The 24,273-nt window shown below is 40.6% G+C and overlaps 2 protein-coding genes across 5 annotated transcripts in view; both read left to right on the top strand.

Moving 5' to 3' along the window:
• Positions 1-14,628, top strand: part of TYRO3 (TYRO3 protein tyrosine kinase) — a 75,299-nt gene extending 60,671 nt beyond the window's left edge. For both annotated transcript variants that reach the window (XM_026709822.2, XM_026709813.2), the window contains exons 16-19: positions 2,433-2,542; positions 5,599-5,758; positions 8,769-8,905; positions 10,235-14,628. In XM_026709822.2, coding sequence (XP_026565607.1) covers positions 2,433-2,542; positions 5,599-5,758; positions 8,769-8,905; positions 10,235-10,598 — 771 coding nt within the window. In that variant the 3' untranslated portion in view covers positions 10,599-14,628. The remainder of the gene's footprint in view (positions 1-2,432; positions 2,543-5,598; positions 5,759-8,768; positions 8,906-10,234) is intronic.
• An 8,715-nt stretch (positions 14,629-23,343) lies between these two features.
• MGA (MAX dimerization protein MGA) overlaps positions 23,344-24,273 on the top strand; it is a 66,717-nt gene continuing 65,787 nt past the window's right edge. For 2 of the 3 annotated variants that reach the window (XM_087921784.1, XM_026709775.2), the window contains exon 1: positions 23,344-23,463. The gene's annotated coding sequence lies outside the window, so the exon portion shown is untranslated. The remainder of the gene's footprint in view (positions 23,464-24,273) is intronic. The other variant, XM_026709766.2, reaches the window with a different exon arrangement.

The following is a 24,273-nucleotide window of genomic DNA, read 5'->3' as shown; positions in this document are numbered from 1 at the left end:
GTAAGTCTTAAGTACCATTGCTATGTTGTTGCCAATAGCAGTTAAAGTGCTCTTTGCTAATTTTTGTATGCGTGCTAGGGGAAAAACATGGAAGAATGCGTCTGGAAGAAAATATTTGCAGTTTAGGGCTGAACTAAGGAGTCCATGGGACTCTCTGAGCTTAGTTGTTTTCTTATAGACGAAACTTGGTTAACTAACTACCGTGTTTCTCATATAATAAGGCCGGGTCTTATTTTTTTTGAGCCCCCAAAAATGGCTAGGCTGTCTTTTCGGGGTGACGTAATTCCCCCCTTGCATCTTCAGGCGGGTGGCGGCGACAGCTTGGATGTTGACCTCAGCGTTGGTGGGGCACTTTGTATCGGGGTCAATGCAGGAAGCACCATATCTGCGTGTGCAACAAAAGTACTTCCTAACGGCAAGCCCCCCACCATTCCCCCCATTTCGCATGTTTTAATATAGGCCTTAATTTGGGGGGAGGGGCTTAATTTCATTTCATGCCTATAAAACATGCTGGGACTTCCTATTGCGGGAGGCTGTATTGTTGGAGAAACAGGGTAGGTTAAGTAACATCATCAGTGCTAGAAGAGAGTGTGGTTTGTTCTTATGTACAAGTGGCTTGCCCTGTCAGTGTTAGTGCGCATATTTTGGGTGCTTCCTTGATTAGGCTGTTGCTTGATGTTTGATTATCTGAGTTGGTAGTTCCTTGATTGGGTTGTTGTTTACAGCTTGGTTGTTAATCCAGTGCTAGTCTTGGTGTTAATCTCTGCATATCTGTGTGTCGATATCTGGTGAGCAGGTTTTTGATCTTTCCCCCATTTTTTTGCTTTTGCTTGTCTCTTTTGAACAATATGTAGCTGTTGTTTATCTCTATGTACCTTTCGATGGCTGATTTGTCATCCATCACGCCAGGCTTCCAGGAATTCTTTAATATTCTTGGACTTAACTTGGTCTAGGATGAAAAAAAAAATTATTTACTAGCGCTGACCTTTGCAAAATCTTTGCCTTCAGACTGATAATGCTGCAATTGAAGTGTAATAGTGTTGTTTGGGTTTTTTTTTTAACTGAAGTATTTTTCTCAGTCAGGTTAGAGTATATGCAATGTTTGGATTAGATCAGTTGTAAAAAACAAGGTTAAGCTTTAAGATATTTACTGGAGGGTTTGAGGACATAAAGGATTAAAAAAACCACCCCAAACACATTGATATTTGTAACTCTACCTGTCACCAGTGCACAACAGATATATTGTCACTGCTGCCAGCTACCGTACACAGCTAGAAACACCTAAGCCATTCTCTCTTGCCCAATGTCACACTTCCCCCTCTGCAGTAGTGGATGCTAAATATAAAGAAGTTCCATTGGCTGAAAACATTTGCCCCTGTGATTCTGGAGAGGTAGAAACTACAGAATGTGGCCTTCTTCACTGCTCCAATTAGGGCAGGGGTGTCAAACTGGCAGCCTGCAGACCAGATGCGTCATGTACAGCCACGCCCACCCCAGCTCCGCAAAGGCAAAAAATGTTGTGATACGTTGATGACGTGATCAAGTTTGACACCCAGCATTAGGGAGACATAATAGATATCGGGTCACCCAGATTCAGCCCTTGCCCAGATGCTGCTTATAAACAAAATACCTCTTGTTACAGCACATGTAGTTAGATTTTGTATGGCAGATTTTGTCGAACTCTTGTGGGCCAATATCCCACAATACATTTCCTATGAGTATTACTCATTTAAATTTTAGATACTACCACTTCACTGATATTAATAGATATCTTTACTATTTTGTAATTTTAGATTTCATGCTTAATATAATTTTAGTGTTTACATTACAGTCTAATATACGGTAGGCTGTATCCTGGATTTAACATATTAGATGTTTGTTAGGTTATTTAACAAATGTATTTTAACTCTGTCTTTAATGTTATTTGTTTGCATTGGTCTTTGACGGCAATAAATTACATTGAAAATTGAAATTCATACTTGTACATTAACAGCCTACTGATTTTTGGAGTAACAATTCTTTTTATGAGAAAAATCATAGATATCATTTAAATGTTGTTGGGCGGCTTTTCCTACATTACACTATTTGCTCTTCCAGGAGAAAAGGTTCCTATTTAAGTTTTGCCAGTTGAGAAAACATACAGCACAAAGTAAAAAGAAGCCCCTTCTCCTGATGTCCTGCTTCTTGGGTGCAGGGAATTTGTTGTAACTTGGCCTCTAAAATGACCAGTGGAGAGAGCTTCTGCTTTCCATGTGTTGTTGATTCATTTATTTTTAAATGCTCCTAATGAAAGACCAAAATGGCTGTTTCCATAGTAGGATTTAAGATTTTTCTGTGCTACTTTAGTTTTGTCATCTCTGGAACTCGTGGCATAAAATATTATATTTTCTTCTTAATAATCTACCTTCCACTGTACTTCTTTTTTTTTACAGACTTTGCCACTTCAGACCCTCTTAAAGTTTATGATTCACATTGCTAGTGGCATGGAATACCTGAGCTCCAAAAACTTTATACATAGGGATCTAGCTGCTCGGAACTGCATGTAAGTCCACAACGCCCTTATCAAAGAATTAAAGTGTACATAAAAAATGAATTTAGAGGCTCTGGATTGGGAAGGCCTAACTGTACCTGTTTGGGGGAGAATTGGGGCTAAGATTAAAATAAAATACTTGACACCTTATTCTAATATACAGGTAGTCCTCAACTTACGACCACAATCAAACCCCAAATTTAAGTGAAGCAGTTAAGTGAATTTTGCCCCATTTTATGACTTTTCTTGCCACAGTTGTTAAGTGAATCACTACAACTGTTAAGTTAGTAGCACAGCTGTTAAATGAATCTGGCTTCCCCTCCTCTACTCGTTGCAGAATACCTTATGCCACCATACTTGAAACTATAGACCTAGAAAACCTAGAACTAAGCCGCCTACGGTCCGATCTAAATGTATATAAAATCATACATTGCAATGTCCTACCTGCAAATGAATACTTCAGCTTCAGTCATAACAATACAAGTGCACACAATAGATACAAACTCAAGGTTAACCATACCAAACTTGACTGCAGAAAATAAGACTTCAGCAACAGAGTGGTCAATGTCTGGAATACTCTACCTGACTCTGTGGTTTCTTCCCCAAACCCCAAAAACTTTAACCTTAGACTGTCTACTATTGACCTCACCCCCTTCCTAAGAGGTCTCTAGGGGGCGTGCATAAGCACACCAATCGTGCCTACCATCACTGTCCTATTGTTTTTTATTTTTCTTATAAGTATCTATCTCATTTATTCAAAACTATATTTATTTTTATACCTGTATCTTGTAAGCGATTGACAAATCAAATAAATACTAAAATACTTAATACCATTGACTTTGCTTGTCAGAAAGTCGCAAAAGGGGATCACACAACCCCGGGACACTGCAATTGTCATAAATTGTCACTTGTTGAGCATCTGAATTTTGATCGTGTGACCATGGGGATGCTACAACAGTCGTAGGTGTGAAAAATGGTCATAAGTCACCTACAGGGTTGTTGTAATTTTGAACAGTTGTATGTTGAGGATTACCTGTACTTCCCACTTCGATGTTCTGATTTAGAAAAGCAAACATCATCAAATAAATCCTTGACTTCTACATTCTGATGCTTCTTCAGCAAAAATACTAGAATGATTAGGGATTGAAAAAAATCTCTTTCATATGATAGCCGATGAATTTGCACTGTTTCAGAGAATGCATACTTCCACCTTTCTCCCTTTCTGGAATGAACAAAAGAATAATGAGAAAGGCAAGCAATTTAGGACAAGGTCATCAACGTATTCTTTAAGGATATTCATTCTAGCCTGGTTGCTGAAAGAGGAGCAATGACCGTCTATGCCCTGATTTATTGAATTTAGGAACACCATCCAGCTGAAATTCTGTGCTGTGCTTTTGGTAGTTGATACTGTAATGGGATGTGAGAATAACCTTGGGAGATAGGAGGCAGAACCAGTCAGGGCAATGGTTAGACAAGAGACATTTCAATCCACAGAAGGAATGGGTGGTGGGGCTGGGGGTGGGTTGGAAAAAGCATCGCAGTGGGAACCCTTCCTTGTTCTCTGAATAGTAAAGGCAAGGGAGAGAAGAAGTGCTTTCACACTTGAGAGATTCTGTAACTTAACCTTACAATGAGGTTGGTATTAGTACTTATGTTTCTTGTTTAGACTACTTTGAAGGGCTGACAGATGCTTGCTTGCTCTCAGCTTTGTTCTATTCTTTACTTAACCTGTGGGTGACAAGCAAGAGTGTTTCAATGTAGTACTTCCTTCAAATTGAGCCAGCCATTGGCATTGTTCCAAGGAAGAATATCATAGATAACACCGCTTGATTCAGGATTGGACCATAGGAGTTGGCAAATAGGAAGTATTGTGTATGTTTGTTGCCTTGAGTTACTTATAAAGTAATAAAGGCAGAGGTAGGATTCAGCCGGTTAGGGCCAGTTCGGGTGAACCGGATATAAATTTACATCCGGCTCACCGAACCAGTAGTTGAACTGACCAGCTGGCCCCTGCCACCCACCTGGCCTCTCCCAGGAGGCTCCACCTGACCCATTTTGGATGCAGGTAAGCGCAGGGTCCATGTGAAGGCTTTGGGAGTGTGAAAAATGGCCCTCCTGGAAGTTCTGGAAGTTTGGAAACAGGCCTGTTTCCAGCTTCCGGAGGGCTTCCAGAGCCCCGGAGAGGTGATTTTCACCCTCCCAGAGGCCTTAGGGAGACTCTGGGGAAGGCGAAGGACAATCCTCCTGGAAGTTCTAGTAGGCCATGCACATCCAGCAATCAGGCAGGGAATCGGTTGTTGGGATTTTTGATTCCCACCCCTGAATAAAAGTGAGATAATAATCAGATAGGATGGATGGATGAATGGATAGATGACAGACAGAAAAACAGAAGGACAGGAAGACAGAACAGTTACTTCCTTTTCTACAGCTTAATTACATATTTGTATATGGAAGGGAAAATCCCACAAATATACCACTACTTATGGCCTTTCCAACTAAATAAATGAGAAGTATGTAGTGTATCCATATTCTTGCTGCATTTGTAAATAGGTACTCTTTTAATAAAGACAATTTGTACTTTAAAATGCTTGGTACCATGTATTCAAGGCAAAACTATTGACTAACCGAATTCTTTCAGGCTGTGTATGAGAAATATATAATGTCACTGCCTAAAAGCAAGGATCCAGCCCCAGAATTCCTCTGGAAAGTGCCATAGCTTTTGCGGTAGAGAAAAGTATTAAATACACGAGGAGTAACTGTATTATAAAATACATTTATGGAAAAAAACCAACATGAAACAAATCACCTACTTTTCCCTCTTCAGAGCATAGTCACTGTGAACGTCAGCTCATGAGGACCAGTAGGCGGCCATTAAACACTCAAGACTCTGGCTCAGCAAAAACCTGAGCATCTTTTATTTCTCTAACTGTTCCTGGGGAGCATGTTGCATTGGCACAAAGAAAGAGCTCTAGTCTTGAAGGAGAGAAACTAAACCTTCTTATTCCTGTGTTCTTTCAGTTGCTGCTCATTCTCCTACATGTGTCCCCTTCTTTTTTGGTCTTTGTTAGGCTGGATGAAAACATGAACGTCTGTGTTGCTGATTTTGGGCTTTCAAAAAAAATCTATAGTGGAGATTATTACCGTCAGGGCTCTGCCTCAAAGCTGCCAGTGAAGTGGCTTGCATTGGAAAGTCTGGCGGACAATCTCTACACAACTCATAGTGATGTGGTGAGTGGAGATAATTTTTTTTTGTCTTTTTGTGCATTGCTTTCATAATTATCTGTGATATGAAGAAATATCTATTATTCTATTTTGTTGGCTAGGTGTTTTGTGATCCCAGTCATGCTTATTTTTGATGATCTTTGTACCATAATTGTTGTATGTTGTAATGACGAGGCAGTCGAGTTGTTTGATCATGAACAACTGAATCATGATCATTTTTATTGGAGTTTAGTCTTGCATTTATACACGTTTTTAGTTATCCTCCATCACTGGTTAACTTTGGTTACTGCTTAACTTTCGTTACTGTTTAGCACAGTAATTAATACAATTAATTATCTCTAGTTAAAGTCTAACATATGTTTACTTCCTCTCTCTAATCCTCCTTTAGATTAGTGACTTTGTTTGCCTGAGTTGTATTTGCTTGGAAACATTCTTTATCTGAGATTTGCCATCCGAGATTGGAACATTCCTGCAATTACAACTCTACAGTTGTAGTGCTGGTATGGGTCAAGAGTACAAACCAACCAGACCACAGCACAGATTTATTCTGCTGTATCATCATGAACAAGATCGTGAAAAGTGAATGTGCTAAATTTGACTGAATCTGAAGCTGCAACAATTTGTCTGCAAAACAATCAATCACAGAGATAATTCCTAAAGAAAATAGCAGCTTATTTTCATACCTTCCTTCTAAACATGCAGTCGGTAGAAATGAGATTTGGATCTTCTCCAGTCAGCGCATTAAAGGTTTTATTGGTAGAGTAGATTTTAGGTCTTTAATATGGCATTTGTGATTGTCTATGGGACCCTTGATACCTATCAAGTTTAATGCTCTGCGGGGTTTTTTTTAAAAAAACTTTTAATTAAAATGTATATATTGGAGAGCAAAAGGCTCAAGATAATAGGTATTTTTTTATATATTTGACTCCCATAGGCATGTTTAGAAAATAAAATTGGAAGATAAATCTATGCCCAATACGCAGGCATTCAATGAAGCATTTCATGCTCCAAAATTTGTAATGTGCTCTTTCGCTTGGAAACCTATGGATGAGATAGGGCAAACCTCCATGTTTTTGATCATGGAATGTTTGTGAAGCTTGTAATCTTGCAAGAGCATTTTGCATTGGTTTTTCCTGGTTTCTATTTTATCACGTCTTCATTTTCTACAGTCTCTTCTCTTTATGTAACCTCGCCCTTCTGCTTTATTACACAATAATGGCCGATTACATCATTCCAAGCTTCTACACTTTGCTTAAATGCTGTACTATATATAAAATACAACGATGAATTATACCATATTGATCATGCAAAATCTGGTAATAACAGGACGGAAAATACAGATTTAAATCCCTGATTGGGAGCAGAATTTCCGTTGCCTAAGTGAAGCGGTCATTATGTGAAACGTGATCGTACCATTTAGCAACACCCACTCTAGTAGTCACAGCTGTGGTCATTAGGTGAGGGCCTCATGCTTCTCCTGCCCTGCCATGCTTGCCTCCACTTCAGTTTTCTCCCCCCCCTCTATGTTTCCTCAGTCCCTGCTCTTTTGGCACTGCTGCCCTCTGCCATCCCCGGCTACCCCAGCTGATGTTCAAGGTCTTCTTTCTCCCACTAACGTGCACCTAGCTAGATTTTGAGCATGTGACGGCAGAAATGAAGCAATGGCTGTAACTTTGAGGTCCATTCATTCATCTCTCATCGTAATTTCAATCAGTCGCTGAACGAATGGTCATAAAGCGAGAACTACCGTGTTTCTCATATAATAAGGCTGGGTCTTATTTTTTTTTGAGCCCCGAAAAAAAGGCCGTCTTTTTTGGGGTGACTTAATTTCCCCCCCTCTTGCATCTTCGGGCGGGTGGGCAGCGATGGCTTGGATGTTGACCTCGGCGTTGGTGGGGCACTTCATATTGGGGTCAATGCAGGCAGCACCATATCCAGGTGTGCAACTAAAGTACTTCCTAACGGCAAGCCCCCCCACCATTCCCCCCCATTTCGCATGTTTTAATATAGGCCTTAATTTGGGGGGAGGGGCTTAATTTCATTTCATGCCTATAAAACATGCTGGGACTACCTATTGGGGGAGGCCATATTGTTGGACAAACAGGGTACCTAGAATGTAACACCTACACTTCTCTGAGTTCTTAATGAAAAGGAAAGCGGACTGTATACGCTAATCTGAAGTCTCTGTAGATCCTTTCTTGCAAGTATCAAGACACGGATGTTTCTCAAAAGTAATGCACTGTACACAATCACTTTAAGTCAGGGGTGTCAAACTCAAGGCCTGTGGGCCTCTGGCCTGTGGGGTGCTTAAATCCAGCCCATGAGGCCGGCCTGGAACTATCAAAGGACTGGCCCGCGGTGCCTCTAACAGCTAAAATGGGCTGTGTGCAGCCCCCATGCGCCTTGTTTTCACACTCCATGGCCTCCTACAGCACTCTGCTGGCCGAAAATGGGCCCAGAAATGGGCTGCGCAGCCCACTCTTGCCCGGCAGAGTGCTGCCAGGAGGCCATGGAGGGTGAAAACGAGGCACGGGGCCGCCTGTGGACCCCCACACCCCGTTTTAGCCAGCAGGGTGCTACAAACCCCTGTGCCACTGCCGTTCTCCTCCCCCCCCCAAGCTGGCCCACAGAGAAGAACTACAATGCTGATCTGGTCCTTGAAGAATTCCAGTTTGACACCCCTGCTTTAAGTACAAGGGTTCATGAATTCGGTTCCCAGGAGAATGTGTAAATTCCATAGTAAGATCTGTTCCATATAAAACAAAAACTGCCACATACTGCCTCCTGGTGGTCAACATAAATAAAAACCACCACCCAGGATATACATTTTTGTACCTGCGCGTGCGCATGCACGCACACGTAAGCTGAAGAGTTCTAAAAAATAACCCATTCATGCAAATCACTACTGATTACCAGACATTCTCCTGAGTCAAACACAGTTGAAAACGCTTGTTTCTTTTCTGTTGAAAATATTTGTAATTATTTTTTGTCTTCACCTCTTTCAATTCCAATTCAGTGGGCATTTGGTGTGACTATGTGGGAAATTGTGACCCGAGGGCAAACTCCATATGCAGGCATTGAAAATGCAGAAATTTACAACTACCTCATCAGTGGAAACAGACTGAAGCAGCCCCCAGAGTGCCTCGAAGATATGTGAGTGGCTTATTCGCCTATTTTCTTACCCAGGCTTTGGCAAAAAAAAAAAATGTGCAGAAGAATAGTCATGTTTTGAACAAGTTTAGCACTGTTTGAACAGGAAAACCTACTTACCAATACACTATGCCTCTAGGAGTGTGATTGCATCCACATATTTTTAATTTGAAAAAAAAATCTGGTGTGCTTCAAAGAAATGTTTCTAAATTACTTTAAACATTTGCAACCAAAATAGACATGGAGGTACCCCACTGTAACAAATGCGTTATGCCCAGCACATATGCAATCACTAAATCATGTCTTCGTGACCTCATGGACAGCAAGCCAGACAGCCTCATCTCCACTGTCCCAAACCCATCTCCTTCTCTTGCCATTTCCCTTTTCCTTTTGCCTTAAATCTTTCCCAACATTGGGGTCTTTTCCGGTGACTCCTCTCTTCTCATTAGATGGCCAAAGTATTTGAGCCTCAGCTTCAGTATCTGTCATTCCAAAGAACAGCCAGGGTTGGTTTCCTTTTAGGGCATATATAATGCATGCTTATTGAGAATGAGTTCCAGTATGTCAAAGACAGTAAGCATTTTAGTGTCCGGGGGTCTTATCACCTCATACATACAGTGGACCATAATTTTCCTTTGTTCTCAGTTTTGAAAGTTCCCAGTTCTGGAAATTTTAAAACAGGATAAGCCTATTCTAGGACTTAATATAGCATTGCAACGTATTTCCCAAAAGACTAAAATTCACATATTTACAATGAAATTCACTGTCTTAGTTCAAGGGGATTCCAGGAATCAAAAACAAAGATTGGAAAACTATATGACCTAAAGATTGCTGGTTTATCCACCTTGCATTATTTTAATATTTGTTTACTATTGCCATAAATAATCCCAGCTATAATTTAGTAAAGTACTTGTGATTGTTTCACGGTCATATTTAATTTATTATATACAACACTCGGTTAATCTGAAAAAAGTGGACCATGCCCTTGTGGGAAAATGCTAGGAAGAAAAGATAACGCATTCTCCCCAAAACAGATCTGTGCTTAATAAACGCACAGAGCAGATCATTTAAGTATGGTAACAATTCAACAATTGTGGAACTGGTGGTAAATGAAGCCTAAAAGTGCAAAAATATTATGAGGTAGATTCAGTTTAAGTCTCTTGAGAAATCATCCAGTGGACAGAATATGCATTTCTATTATTCAATAGCCTCCGTATCCATCCCTATGCTATGGAGCTAATGATATCAAGCAGCCATTTTCAAGAGGGAGGGGGAATGCAGGTGGCTCTTTTTGTGTTGTCTCAGCACTCTGTCCTCTGACTTGCCTTGCAGCTACGATCTCATGTGCAGATGCTGGCATTTGGAACCCAAGCTACGTCCAAGCTTTGGAGCTCTGAAACTGCAGCTTGAAATGATTTTGGCAAGACTGTCATTGCTTTCAAACAGCCAGGACCCTCTTTATGTCAACGTTGGGAGATCCCAAGAAGCTTGCAGGAGCGAAGACACCATGAATTGCCCTTTTGGAGTCTTGAATGGGGAAACAGGAGCAATTGCTGCTGTGACTAGTGACTACCGTTACATTATGAACCCGTTGTGCCTTGGAAACGATGCAGAAAGTGAGAGACATCAGGATTTATCTGACGGAGAAGCCCAGAGCCTTCTTTACGATCTAGAGATGGGAGCAAAACTATGTTAGCCCAAACAAACAAACAAAAACAAAAAACAGACTTTACTTCTCCCTCCAATAAGATGTGTGTATCTTATTGTATCATCTTATGGTATCACCAAACAGAGACGGTTGGAAGCTGCTTTTAACCAACAGAAGTTGTCGTAATTAATGTCAGCGGCACCTGTGGCTTCTGACAGCTGTTTCAGAGCTAACATCTCAAATTGACAGAATCACCTCCTGGCCTTCCGAGAGAAACCCTGCAATTGTCTGTGAAATGCAGTGGGGGTGGCCTCTAGACAGCCTGCTGAATCGCAGTATTCTCCTTGGGAATTGGGGTTAAGTACTCTGCATATTTTGGGGTGAAGGGTTTGTTTGTTTTTTGCCTCCTAACAGATACGGGAGAAGAGGCATGTGCCACAAACTCCGAACCATGGATGCTGTCTTTCAGAGCATGAGAATCAAAGAGCCTAATTTAGCAGTAGCTACCTCAGTGGTCCTCAAACTGGGTTCTAGACAGCTGCTTCTCTACAATGAAGAAAGACTGGGCTTTTTCTCAGAGTGATGTTTAGTAGGCAGAGGAAAACGCTTCTGGAAAGATAAGGAAATTGAGCAAGAGTGTTCCGATTTCCCTCTTTTCCCAGAGGTTCCTGTTTACCTACCTTTTTTTCTTCTTCTTTCTGATTTGAATCATGCAGGTTTCCCCCACCCCCCCCACCCCACATTTATAACAAAACTGACCACATGGGGACTGGTCATTTATGTGAATAATGCAAAAATAATAGACATCTGCATTGGAACAATTTGGCATCAAAATCAAAAATCTTGGACCCATTTACCTGATTGTAATCCCACAAATTTAGTGGGATTTACTTATGAATAGGTATTAAAAATTCTGCAAAATTCTGTTAGTGGGCACACTTTTGGGCATTTAGCTTCACTTCCGTTTCTGTCTAGCTACTACAGTGATGTGGCTGAAATTGTAGCCTTCTTTTCCCTATGTATTCCTTGGGAATGTGGGGAAGCTAAACCTCCACAAAATGAAAAACTAAGTGCTGAGGGGTTTCATATGGGTTATAAGTATATATTGCTTATAAGTATAAGCAATAATATTTTATTGCTATGAAAACACTCACACGATATCTAAATTAAAGGAGGTAATTCTTTTAAAAAATATATTAAAATTATGCATCTATTCTGGCACCTTTTCTTTTTTAAATAAATATTAGCTCTGCTAAATAAATGATTGACTGACATCAATGGAATACTTAGGGTTTCTTTTTTCCTAATACAGAGAAAGAGCTGTTTTCAGTTTGAAAGCTTGAGAATCACTGGCTTGTTAAATTAAATGTCATCTTAAATGCTTTTCAGCTTTTCTGTAAAAATTAAGTTCCATGCATTATTTTGTGCCTTCAAGTCTTGATTTCTGATACAGCTACCTAATTCAGCAACATTCCAGTCACAATAGGAAAGTACTATATCATGTGCTTTCAAATGAAATGTCAATGAATACATTTATTTTTTTCTAGCTACCGTATTTCAAATATAGTATAAGCCTTTGGTCCCTAATGTGATGCCAGAAGCAACAATGTGCCTACCAGTACATTTCTTAACATCTCCAAATATCTCTACCTTACCTGATTGTATTTATTTACATTCATTTAGTAAACAACGATTGGGAAGCTAGCATGTTCTAAAACACAGCACCAGCGTTAAATTTCTAATAATATAACTGGGCTCTCAAAGTCTCTGACAACATTTTGGGAAATTAAAATGGGCAATGTCTGCAACTTTGGGTTTTATTTTCCTTCTAATATGTTTGTGACTAACCTCATTTATCTTGGCAGCCATTTGGTGGGAAAGCCTATAGTATTCTTTTAAAATGCTCATTGATTTAAAAAGGTTAAAAAGGCTTAAAATTGTTAGCCATACTCTCTTTGTTCATTGCATTCACCAAAAATATTTCTTCTTCACAATTGTAGAAAATTAGTAATGTAGAATTTCTATAAATCTAGCTGTCAAAGAAATCCTCATGAGGGACCTTGATAAGGTTCTTTCTACCTATTAATTATTTTTTTCAATCTTTTTTTTCACAAAAATGGGATGCTTAAATATGATACGCCTCCAACAATTAAGAGTGGAATTATCATACTCAAGTCATAATGCTTATCTGTGCTGTTCCATCTCTGCTTGAGTTCTTACACAGCCTCTCCCTATCCCAGCTCTTCAGATAAATATTAAATGTGAATGTTAAATTCCATCATAAGATATTGAGCTGGGCTGACAGAAGAAACTGAATTCTATAACATCTGAAGTGTTGCGAGTTGAAGAAGGCTCCCCTGTTACCACCTTTCCATGTATCTAAGAAATAGAACCCACCAGATTTTCTACAGAGAAGACCACGGTTTGGTCTTACTGAGCCATGATGGTGCAACGTTTAGAATGCAGTATTGCAGACTAATTCTGCCCACTTCTAGGAGTTCGATCCTGACCGGCTCAAGGTTGACTCAACCTTCCATCTTTCTGAGATCAGGAAAATGAGGACCTAGATTGTTGGCAATATGCTGACATTGTAAACTGCTCAAGAGAGTATTGTAAAGCAGTGACCCCAAACTTCTGGGCACCAAGGACAGGATCTGTGGGGGGGAAAATTCCCACGGACCAGGGTATATGCATATGGTTCCATATGCTACCTATATCCTGCGCATGTGCAGATGAAGGTCCACTCAATCCAAGGTTCATGCCAGTTCCCATGGGGGCTGGGGACCTTAGCTGTAAAGCACTATGGAGCGGTATATAAGTCTAAGTACTATTGCTATTAGTTAATTATATTACATTTAGGGGATAGTAAAAATGGTCCCTGCAAGAAAATTGGGAGAGAAACAATTTATTAAAAGGCAGAAGCAGTTCTTGGCCTTCCCCTATTTCTATTTGTCCTATGGAAAAATTTTCTTAACTTCTTCCACCAGATTCCTTAACAACCACTATGAACTATATTATAATGTTCATTTTGTTATCTGCCTTGTTTGCATATTTAGTGGCTTTTTTTTTTACATAAAAGCAGGGAAAAGCAATCCATCCTGGCCAGAAAGGGCAATAAGCCTTCTTCACCTGAACAAAATCTGTGCGTATGTGTTTGGGAGCGAAGCAAACTGCTCCTATGCCTTATTCAACCACATTCTTTCACTATAGGGACCTTTCTCCATGATTTAGTACACAATGGAATAGAAACTTCACATCATCACAATGCAGTGTTATCAAAAGCAAGTCATTAATGTGGTGCATGGTAAAACGGGGCATGCTAATGACATAATTATGAACAATAGTCCTGTCAGTGATGTTAAGGAATTCTGTATTTCATGTTCTGGCTTGACTTGAAAGAGTTGGGATCAAATAATTATCCTATGTAGCCCAGTTTCAAATATCATATTTGCATCTAAGTCTCAACCAGAAATAAATGTTCTGCAATAATTTATGGGTATTTACTTGATTGAATTAAACCTCCCTTATATTAAACTTAAAAGAAACGTAGGAGACTCTTTAAAACTGCACAGCCACATCCAGGCTTCCATTGTAGTGGGTAACAATATGACCCCATTCTACTGTACCTGCTTACTAAGATCTGAATGCTTTTCCTTGGGCATTTCTCAATAGCAGAAAACTAAAACAAAATCATGCACGATGAACAGATTCTTGCGTGCTCTGGGAAAAGGAGGGGCGGAGGGGTTGAAGCTGTATTGATTAAAAAAAAAAAATCTTATGTGAGCACAGAATCCTGATAATAGAGTTGGAATGAAATTGGGATATGATTAAACTGACGATAGAATAGAGTGAGAGAAAGTTGTCCAAAGATTTAGTGCTTTGTTGTAGGTGTACGAATTCAGTCTCAAAGAATTCAACTGGATTTACTCTCAGTCTCAGATGCCTGTGGGAGTACAGGTTGTTTCTGTGGCAGCCATTTGACAAGAACAGCAAATGTACATATAAAAACCTAATTTTCTGAAGCATGTATCTAGTTTTTATGATTTTTTTTAAAAAATAAAATATGTATTGTGTCCTATTGATTGACTGATTCCATGCTGTTAAGTTGCTGTAAATTCTTAACAACCACATACATATTCTCCAGGAGGAACTGCTTTCACTTTGGTCTTCCCACGGTGCACCCAATTCTACTGTAACTGAATCCATCTATCTAGTAATCATCCTCTCCTTTTTCCTTCCAGCATTAGGCCTTTCTCCAAACAGCTAGATATTTGCATGATGTGCCCAAAGTAGAATAATGGAAGCTTGATAATTTATGCCTCAAGTAAAAACCGTGGGTTGATTTGTTTGATGAAACTTTTGTTTTCTTAGTTGTCCATAGTACTCCTGACTCTGCTCCAACACCAACATTCAGAAGCTTCAGTGCATCTTTTATTCATTTCACTTGGTTGCTTTTTAAAAGCCCAGAGTAGAATTGATTACACTGATGCATGGAATCAATGGAATCAATGAAATAATAATATAAAATGCATTGAATCAAATGATCACTTTTTTTGTTGCAAGATTGAATAGGCAAAATCAGAGCATAAGATGGAAGTATACAATCTTACACTTAATACATTAATAATATGCTACTAGTAGGATCCAAACTGTGTGCTAAATATAAACCATTCAAACATTTAAAATGGGGTCAATATGATTTCTTAATCCAAAGCCTGCGGGGGAGCCATGTTCCATCTTTTAAAAGACAGGTAGGGTCCACCCCATTGGGAGAAATGCTGTTCCGGCTATGGTAATGGAGAAGGCATATCTCCTGGGTCTCCTAAAATGATGCTTCTTAATAAATGGGACACAAAGCATATTTATTTTTTTTATTTATATCAGATGGGCAAAGAAAGGTGGAAACAATCCCACAAATAACAGGCTTCTATGACCATACCGATGCCTTCATGCTGTTGTCATGTAAAAATGCAGATGGAGGTGGCTCAGCAAAATGACTAATTCCATCTACATTCATCATCCTCAGACAAAATCTAAACTTCAGACCTTGTTCATAATATATGGCCTAGTTTTTGTTTTTCTTTCTTCCCCTGATTTTAATGTCATATCAGTCTCACAGAGAATTCTAAAAAACTCAAAAATGAGCAGGCCCTAAAAAATACCATCAAATTGTGGGCTTCATTTATTATAGAAATGGGATCTTGTGCTGATAAAAGTGCTACATCCTTTGTAATCAATAGTGTTCACATAGCATTTTCAAATTCTGTATTATGTAAGGTGCATAGCTTCATTCCTTTTTTTGAAAATTGCATATGCAAGCATTCCTTGACTTACAACCATTTGTTCAGTTGTCATTTGAAATTAGAACAGTGCTGAAGGAAGGGAATACCGCTTGTCATTGAAGTTACAACTACTGCAACACCTCTACGGCCACATGATAAAAATTCAAGTGCTTGACAATCTGCCCACCCAAATGACCAGCCACAGGGATGTGGCAACTGCCTCTATCCACCTGCCTTCCCCCCATCCCATCCTGCTGGGTCCCAGAGGCCTTGGGCCTCCTCCCCACCCTGGAACATCTTGCTCTGCTTACCTCTTTCTGAAAGAGTCCCTGCCGAATGAAATGCATGGCCTTACTACCAAGTTACTTCATGCCATCCTGGAAGTGGGGACCAGTCTGGAAGTGGATGCCATTATCATAACCACTCAGAAGAATGTGATTTTCCAAGTTGTGCATTCAAAATGTGTGCACTCCGCCATTCTGAGAAATTGAGAGAATGGTGACCACTTCCAGAATGGTGCAAGTAGGCCTCTGTAGGAAGGCATCAGCTGGTACTCTTTTGGAAGAGATAAGTAGAGCAAGACATAAAGGGGTGCGTGTGAAACACTATATCAGTTTCTTACAGTGGAGAAAAGGCCCAAGGCTATGGGATCCAGTGGGGTGGAAAGCAGTGCAAGGGTGCCTCAGAGTGGGGCAAAGCATGTGTGAGCTGTGGCTGGGGAGTGCTTCAGTACTGGCCTGGGCCAAGCCTCCCCAGGTCTCCCCCACCTTGAGGCATCCCACGCTCTGCTTAATGACTGCGATGGGGAGAGCTGGGATGTGGACATTGAACGAGACAGTCAGGTGGGCACCTTGCTTAACAATTGTACTGATTTATGACCAAAATCCTGACCAATTACCATAACCAGATGAATATAAATTAAAGCTATAAAATACATATACTTCATATTTTATTAATCTTTGTACAGTATTCTAGATTACATTTTATCTGTGGGTCTTTTATTTATTCATTGGATTATTTCTAAATTATTTTCTAATCCAGGAAAGTCCCCTATGGAAATTTACAAACTCACAAATTTCCAAGTCAGAAATTATTAGGTAAAGAAAACCAAACAAATATAAAGGGTAAAGTTAATACTCTTAATTATATTGGAAAATTAAGTAGAACAAAGTAAATGCTCATGCAAATTCACATAGAAGGACACATCTAATACCTCTTGAAGCTTTCGGCTGGTGTAATCCATGGCTCCCGCCCTTGGGAACATCTTGTCACAGAGAATTAGATCTGCCCCCTATTTCTAGCTTCCAGGATAGGCCTTAAAACCTGGCTATGCTGTCTGGCACGGGGTCCTGAAGGAGAAGCTATTGCCTAGAGACTATTAGTCACTAACAGAGAAGGCACCCTACCTTTTAACTCCAAACTCTCATTTTTTGTTTTAATTTTTGTAATTTTAATCCGTTTTTATTTTCATAATCATTGAATTTTTGTTTTGAGTGATGTGATGGTGAAGACACTCACTTCCCACTTAGAAAGTTGAGAGTTCAATCCTAGATGTCTCTCTCCTAGGGCACAAAGAAAAAAAAATTGCTGCGAACTCCGCATGATGTCAGGAAGGACATCTGGCCAGAAAACACTCAGTTCCATCCAGTCTCCCTGACTCTACCCTGAATTAAGAGATTACAAGGTCATAAAAATGAAGTTTTTTAAATCATCGAATGTTTTATCTTGATGTAAGCTACTCAAAGATGGGCAGCAAATAAATTACCTAGTGCTTAAAGTAGGCTAGAAAGCAAGTGGCTGTGAGTTCAAGTGCCTTCTTAGCTATGAAAGCCAGCTGAGTGACCTTGGGCCAGTCATTTTCTTTCAGCCCAACCCACTCACAAGGTGGTTGTTGTGGGAAAATAGGAGGAAGCATTGTTGGATATGTTTGCCACCTTGAGTTATGGTATTTCTAAAAACAATGAAGGCAGGATATAAACAAATAAAAATAAAAATGCTGGTGGGGATTGAGGGTTGATAATACTTAGTAAAACAAGGTAACAGTATTTGTTTTACTGGAAGGAAATGTCTGATCCACCGAATTGGAAGATGATAACTTCATTCTCTGCATGAAAAAGCCCATTCCTTAAATTATCCCATATTAAATTGGTGAGGACAACAATTCCCCAGTCTCAATGCTGAGATGGTACAGGTTTCAGAACAGGGCATTATTCTACCTCAACAATGAGGACGAGACAAAGTCTGCTAGGATATTTTTGTGTTGTCCCACAAACTGGAGGAAATTGCATTCACACAGCTCTGAGGAAGAGCAGTTGGGAATTAAAAGAAGTGTTGGCTGTCTGGCAAATTGCTATAGTGATGATCAAGAAAGAACATTCTGTTACAGTTTGCTGAAGGCAAGGCAAAGCTTTCAATAAATGCTCCAGACGCGTCTTACATTGCTTAAAGACCTCCTAAATTAAACTATGACATATTTTGAAAACTGGCTGAAAATACTATTGCCTAATATCAATCTTCATAAAGTTTTTTTCAATGTCTGTTCTTCAACTCTTCATAGACTAGCATGTTTACTAGCTTAAGCTCCCATGCTACATATTACTACCCTAGGTATAATTCTTCTGAACTCTGCCAAACATTGAATTATTCTCTTGTGATATAGAGAGCATTCATGCATTTGATAATTATCCAGGAAAAGGAAGTATAGTGTAGCAGTTTAATAAAAAAAAGAGGAAACAAAGAAAGAGTATAGGAAAACTGTTGGGAACAAAAGAAATTTGTAACAGAATGCCACAAATGTGTGAAGACTTACTATTTCCATTTTTCTAAACACATTAATAAACGTGTATACTGGTCCTAAGCTCAGATAAATGGGGAAGGTTGAGGTAAAATCTGATGAACTACCTTGTAAAAAACCTTGCCAAGAAAATTTTATGGGAAGGCTCTCAAATAAATCAGGTATGGTGCCCAACAATAGGACTTCCCAGGCCCAAAGGTACCCAAGAAGCTACTGGGGAAGTACAAGGATCTTCAGTGAGTAATCAAACATTAATGGCACACCTGGGGCAAATCTAGAAGGAGTCTCAGATTGCTAATGCAGCCATTGGTGAAAGCAAGAGTCGGTGCTACACAAAGAGAGATTGGATAGCAATGTGGAATGTCTGACAAATGAGCAGGGTAAATTGGATACCATCCAATAGGAGATGGTCAGGTTGAAAACCAACCTCCTTGGCACCACAGAGATACACTGGATAGAAAATGGATATTTGCCATCTGAGGAATTCACTATTTATTACATAACGCCAGGAAAACAAATGGCGTAGCATTTATTGAAAACAATAAATTTGCCCAAGCAGTGGAAAGTTTATTGACAGTTAATAATCACATTATGGCCATCTGAATCTGAACCAAGCTCCTGAAAATTGCAGTTATCCAAGTCTATGCCCCAATTACTGATATCGCAGAGCTTGAAATAGGGGATTTCTATGCCAGCATAAAAAAAACCTCTGGAGAACATCTCAAAACAATAGATGGTTTACATACTGTGTGATTTCAATGCAAAAGCTGGCAGCCAAGTAGAAAGAGGCATCACTGGCAGCTTTGGATTTGGGAAGAACAGTGCAGGCGATTATTTGACTCAATTTTTCCATGAAAATTGATTTTGAATCATGAATATCTGGTTCAAACAGCAAAGTGCTGATTATACACTTGGACCTCACCAAATAAAGTACACCATAATCAGATTATGGCCTATGCAGCCATCAATGGTCCACTTCAGTCCTCACTGGCAAGAATGATCTGGATGCTGATTGCATTTCAGATCATGAATTGTTGGTGGATAAGATCAAATTATGCTACTTCAAAAAGACACCCCCACCAAAGCTTGACATCACCAAAATTCCTTCCAAGTATGCAACTGAGATGATAAATAGACATTCCTTGACGTATGGTGACAAAAATTCAAATGATCATCATTGAAACAATAGCTGAACACACGATGTATAAGAATTTATGACTTTATTGTGATTTTACACCCATACCCCAAGTTTTATCTTAATATTGTAAGCCATCCAGAGTGGTCTGACGGTGAGATGGGTGGCAAATTAGATAAAAAAAATAAACTAAAGAAGCCACAGAAAAAAAACAACCTTTGTGTCACAGGAAGGGAAATGATCAGTGCCCATTCCATTGCCAAAAAGGGCAATTCCAAAGATTATTCCAATTACCACACAATTGCAGATTTGAAGATTGTTCCAATTATCAACACAATTTAAGCTGTAAATTATTGAATTTTAAAAAAGGAAATAAAAGCCAAGGAGAACAAAATGTTTTGTCCCTTGACAAAGTCCAATAAATTATTTATGATACTAATAAAAGAGAATATTTGTAGCTAGGGTTAAAATGAAGGCTTTTGTTGCTCTCTGAGCTTGTTTTCTTGCAGACCTTTCATTATCCAAATAACATCAGTGCTATGATGTTATTTACTTTGGATAATGAAACATCTGCAAGAAAACAAGCAAGCTCAGAGAGCATCAAGGACCCCTCAAGTTATTTATGCTGACTCTATGGCTGGATTCATATAACATGCTGTAACAAATAAGGCAATCACATTTTTGCATAGAAGAGCATCTGAACTCTCAAGTTGAAGAGAAAAAATGTAAGAATCTACATTCTTATAAATGGAATGTCAAAAGATAAGTTCCTACAACATACCTTATTATAGCAGATACTCTTCTCATACTTACCCTGAACTAGAAAACTGAAGAAACTATAGACAGCTCCAGCTAAAGAAAAGCCAATTTTGTATCTGCCCACTCCTGTTTAGATTTAAAATTGCTTTTTAAAAAAATTATCACACTTTTATTATTTTTATAAATAACTCAAGGCAGCCAACATACCTAATTCTCTTTCCCACTCCCATTTCCCCCACAATTACCCTGTAAGGAAAGTAGGGTTGAAAGAGAGTTACAGGCCCAAAGTCACCCAGCCAGCTTTAAGTGGGACTAGAACTCACAATATCCTGGTTAAAAGCTCATTGAACTATCAGTTTGATTTTAGAAAAGGGCTATATTGTAGCTGAAGCCACCAGACAACTTCTGTTCTACCTCCTTTGTTTGACTATATGTGTACACATAAACAAAGTAGTTGCAGCAGCCTCAATGTTACAGAAAAGCTCTGCCGTACTATTTTGTGTCAAAAATGGATGAGAGAATAAACTCATGTTAACCAAATTCTGATGGACCCAGTTTATATGCCAAGCCTATCACAAGATAATATTCAGTATAATGGTAGGCATAAAGATGACAGTGAAGGTCCGGCATTGATTCTTCACTGGAAATTTCTTATTAGTTGTCAGTGATTTTATATAAAATATATTACTAATCTGGCCAAAAGAGTAGAAAGCCATCATATCATGACAAAGAACTATAAAAGAATTATTATATGACCAAGATCCCAACAAGGAAGGAAATTTGACCACATTAGCTAACTGAACCCGATGTCTTGACTTAGTCAACAAACCCTGGGTAATAGCTTATCAATGTGAACTTGAACAGTGGCTTATTCCATAAACTACTGTTAAACCATGGCTGTAAACCACCTACAAGTTTGATCATTGCTTTAATCTTTCATTTTACAATTAAAGGAGTTAAAAGATAACTTTGAATCATTTACCCCATTTTGTAATTTCCATCACTGAAAAAGTGAGTTATAGATCAACAAGGAAAACATAGTACTGATTATTGATAATAGATAATAGAATTCTTCATTGCCCAAGTGTAATTGGACACACAAGGAATTTGCCTTGGTGCATATGCTGTCAATATACATAAAAGAAAAGATACATTCATCAAGAGTTAAGAATCATAAGATACAACACTTAATAATAGTCATAGGGTGCAACAAGTAATCAAATCATCCAAGGAAACAGTCAATGAAAATAATTAGGATACAAGCAACAAGATTAGTCATACAGTCATAAGTGGGAGGAGAGGCACGAAAGGAAGGATGGGAGGATTAATAATAATAGTAATACAGACTTAGTAAATAATTTTGACAGTGTTGAGGGAATTATTTGTTGAGCAGAATGATGGTGTTCAGGAAAAAACAGTTCTTGTGTCTAGTTCTGGTGTGCAGTGCTCTATAGTGTTGTTTTCAGGGTAGGAGTTGAAACAGTTTATGTTCAGGATGTGAGGGGTCTATATTTTCACAGCCCTCTTTTTGACTTGTGCAGTATATAGGTCCCCAATGGAAGGTAGATTGGTAGTAATTGTTTTTTCTGCAGTTCTAATTATCCTCTGAAGTCTGTGTCTGTCCTGTTGGGTTGCAGAACCAAACCAGACAGTTATAGAGATGCAGATGACAGACTCAAGAATTCCTCTGTAGAACTTTATCAGCAGCTCCTTGGGCAGTTTGAGCTTTCTGAGTTAGCACAGAAAGAACATTCTTTGTTGTGCTTTTTTTGATGACATTTTTGAGGTTAGGTGTCCATTTTAGGTCTCATGATATGATAGAACCTAGAAACTGCTAAATGTCTATGGAGATTCTCAGTCATCCAGGTCATGGTTGTCCTAAAGGCACTTTTTTCAAGAGGCAACTGGACTTTCTGTTTTTCCTTTGAATTCAATTTGCTCCTCATCCAAGAAGCTTCTTCAGCTCTATCAGCTTCTTGGATGAGAAGCCAAACGTCTTGAAAAAGCAACCTTGGGATATAGTACGGATTACATTGTACTTCTTTAAAGAAGTGAAAACAAGTGTTAGGTTAGAAGGGAGCCCAGAGGAGGCCTCGAAGGGCAGTCCTTGGGCCAGACGATGAACGCCAAAGGACATAGCCTTACTTCGGTGGGTTGAAAAGGAGAGGGCGCGTACAGACGCGCGAAGGGAAATGACGATTGGCTTTTATTTTTATTTATTTATTTGCTCAAGGCTCTTCGCAACAAAAGGATCAGGAGGCGCTAGGGACGGAGACTCGTGTGAGGCTTCTTTCCCGCCTTCCTTCCCCGCCTCCACCTTTGGGAAGAGGAATACACCCTCTTCCACGCTTTCTCATAACGCTCCGGGAATGTTAAACTGCTCCCGGAGCGTAGCCCACAAACCCTGGACCCGGGGCTGGAAATGCATTGGGCGGAGAAATTTCGGCGCGCCCGAGCGCTTCGAGTAAAACGCGAAGCAAGGAAGCAAAACGGCAATGTGGCGCTTTAAGCACGAGAAATGTCAAACGGACTCCTCCCATATCCTCTCCCTTCCTTCGCAAGGCGAGTCCCTGCATTTGGTGGCGGCCACAGAAACCACCATTCCCCCGCCACGGTCGAGCCTTGCGAACTGTCCGCAACTAAGCGAAACCGGCACGCGCGAGACAAACGAGGGAAAACAAGGCGGGGAAGTGGAGGGGAAGAGAAAGAGAGGAGGGAAGAGATAAGGGGGGCAAAAGGAAGACAGCAGCCAAGAGCACGTGACAAGCTGCAGGCGAAGAGGAGGTGTCTCGCGCGGGCTAGTACCGCGCCTGCGCCCCTCTAGGCGCGCCGACGACGTCACATGGGTGCGTGCGCACGTTTCTCTCCATCGGGTAACACGATTTGGCTGTGAATATAGCAGGAAGGGGGAGGGGGTTACATCGTCCCACTCGCGATCGCACGGTAAAAGCGGACGGCGGGGGGGTCGGCGGACGCCGGGCCTATATGTGTGTGGGCGTGTGGGGGAGGGCCAGAGGAAGGGAAGGGCGGGAGAGAACTTTCCTCTGCTTTCCTTCCACCGAGGAGCGAATCGCGCGCAACTTTCCGCGTGTCTCGCATACCTCCTGCTCTCTCAGGGCTGCCAGCTGAGAAAATTAACACCCGTTTCCCCGGCGTCGGCCGTGAGCGTCGTGTCGAAGCCCTCGAGGAGGGAGGGGGGGAGGGGCGCGAACGGGCGGCGCCTCGCGTGTCAAGGAGGCTCCTCGCGCCACACGCGGGAGCGACGCTTTTCGAGGCGCCGTCGCGTGAGGAGCCCGGAGCTGCGTCTGCGCTCCCGCTGCCAACCCCTCGCTTGCGCGGGACGATGGCACCCGGTGGCCTTCGGGGAGGTTAACGTGCCTGTCGTTCGCTTGGGCGGCCGCTGGGTCTCGGAACGCGCGCTTTTCTGCCCTTTTCGGGCCTTCGGGTCCCGTCCCCCCCGCCCCTCCAACGCTGGTTTTCCCGCCGTTGCTTTTCCCCGCCAAGCGCCCCCTTTGTTGACTCGGCCGCGTTTGGGGGGCAGTTGAACTGTGCGTGGGAAGCGCCTGTCCCACCCCCCCTCGGGCCACAGCTCTGCACTGCTTTAAAGGTAGGGTTGCAGGAGCCTCTGAGCCACAATAAACGGGGGTGGGGGCTTCCAGTCTAAAAAGCACAATTTCACACTCAACTGGTTTGCTCCGTTTTTAATCATTCGGTGTATCGTGCCCACAAGAAACCTTGTGCCCTAAGCCTTGT

This window comes from Pseudonaja textilis, chromosome 1 (genome assembly GCF_049901715.1).
Source record: "Pseudonaja textilis isolate UNSWEBS1 chromosome 1, rPseTex1.2, whole genome shotgun sequence".
NCBI classification, from domain to species: Eukaryota; Metazoa; Chordata; class Lepidosauria; order Squamata; family Elapidae; genus Pseudonaja; species Pseudonaja textilis.
This window is presented reverse-complemented; position numbering and strand designations above follow the sequence as displayed.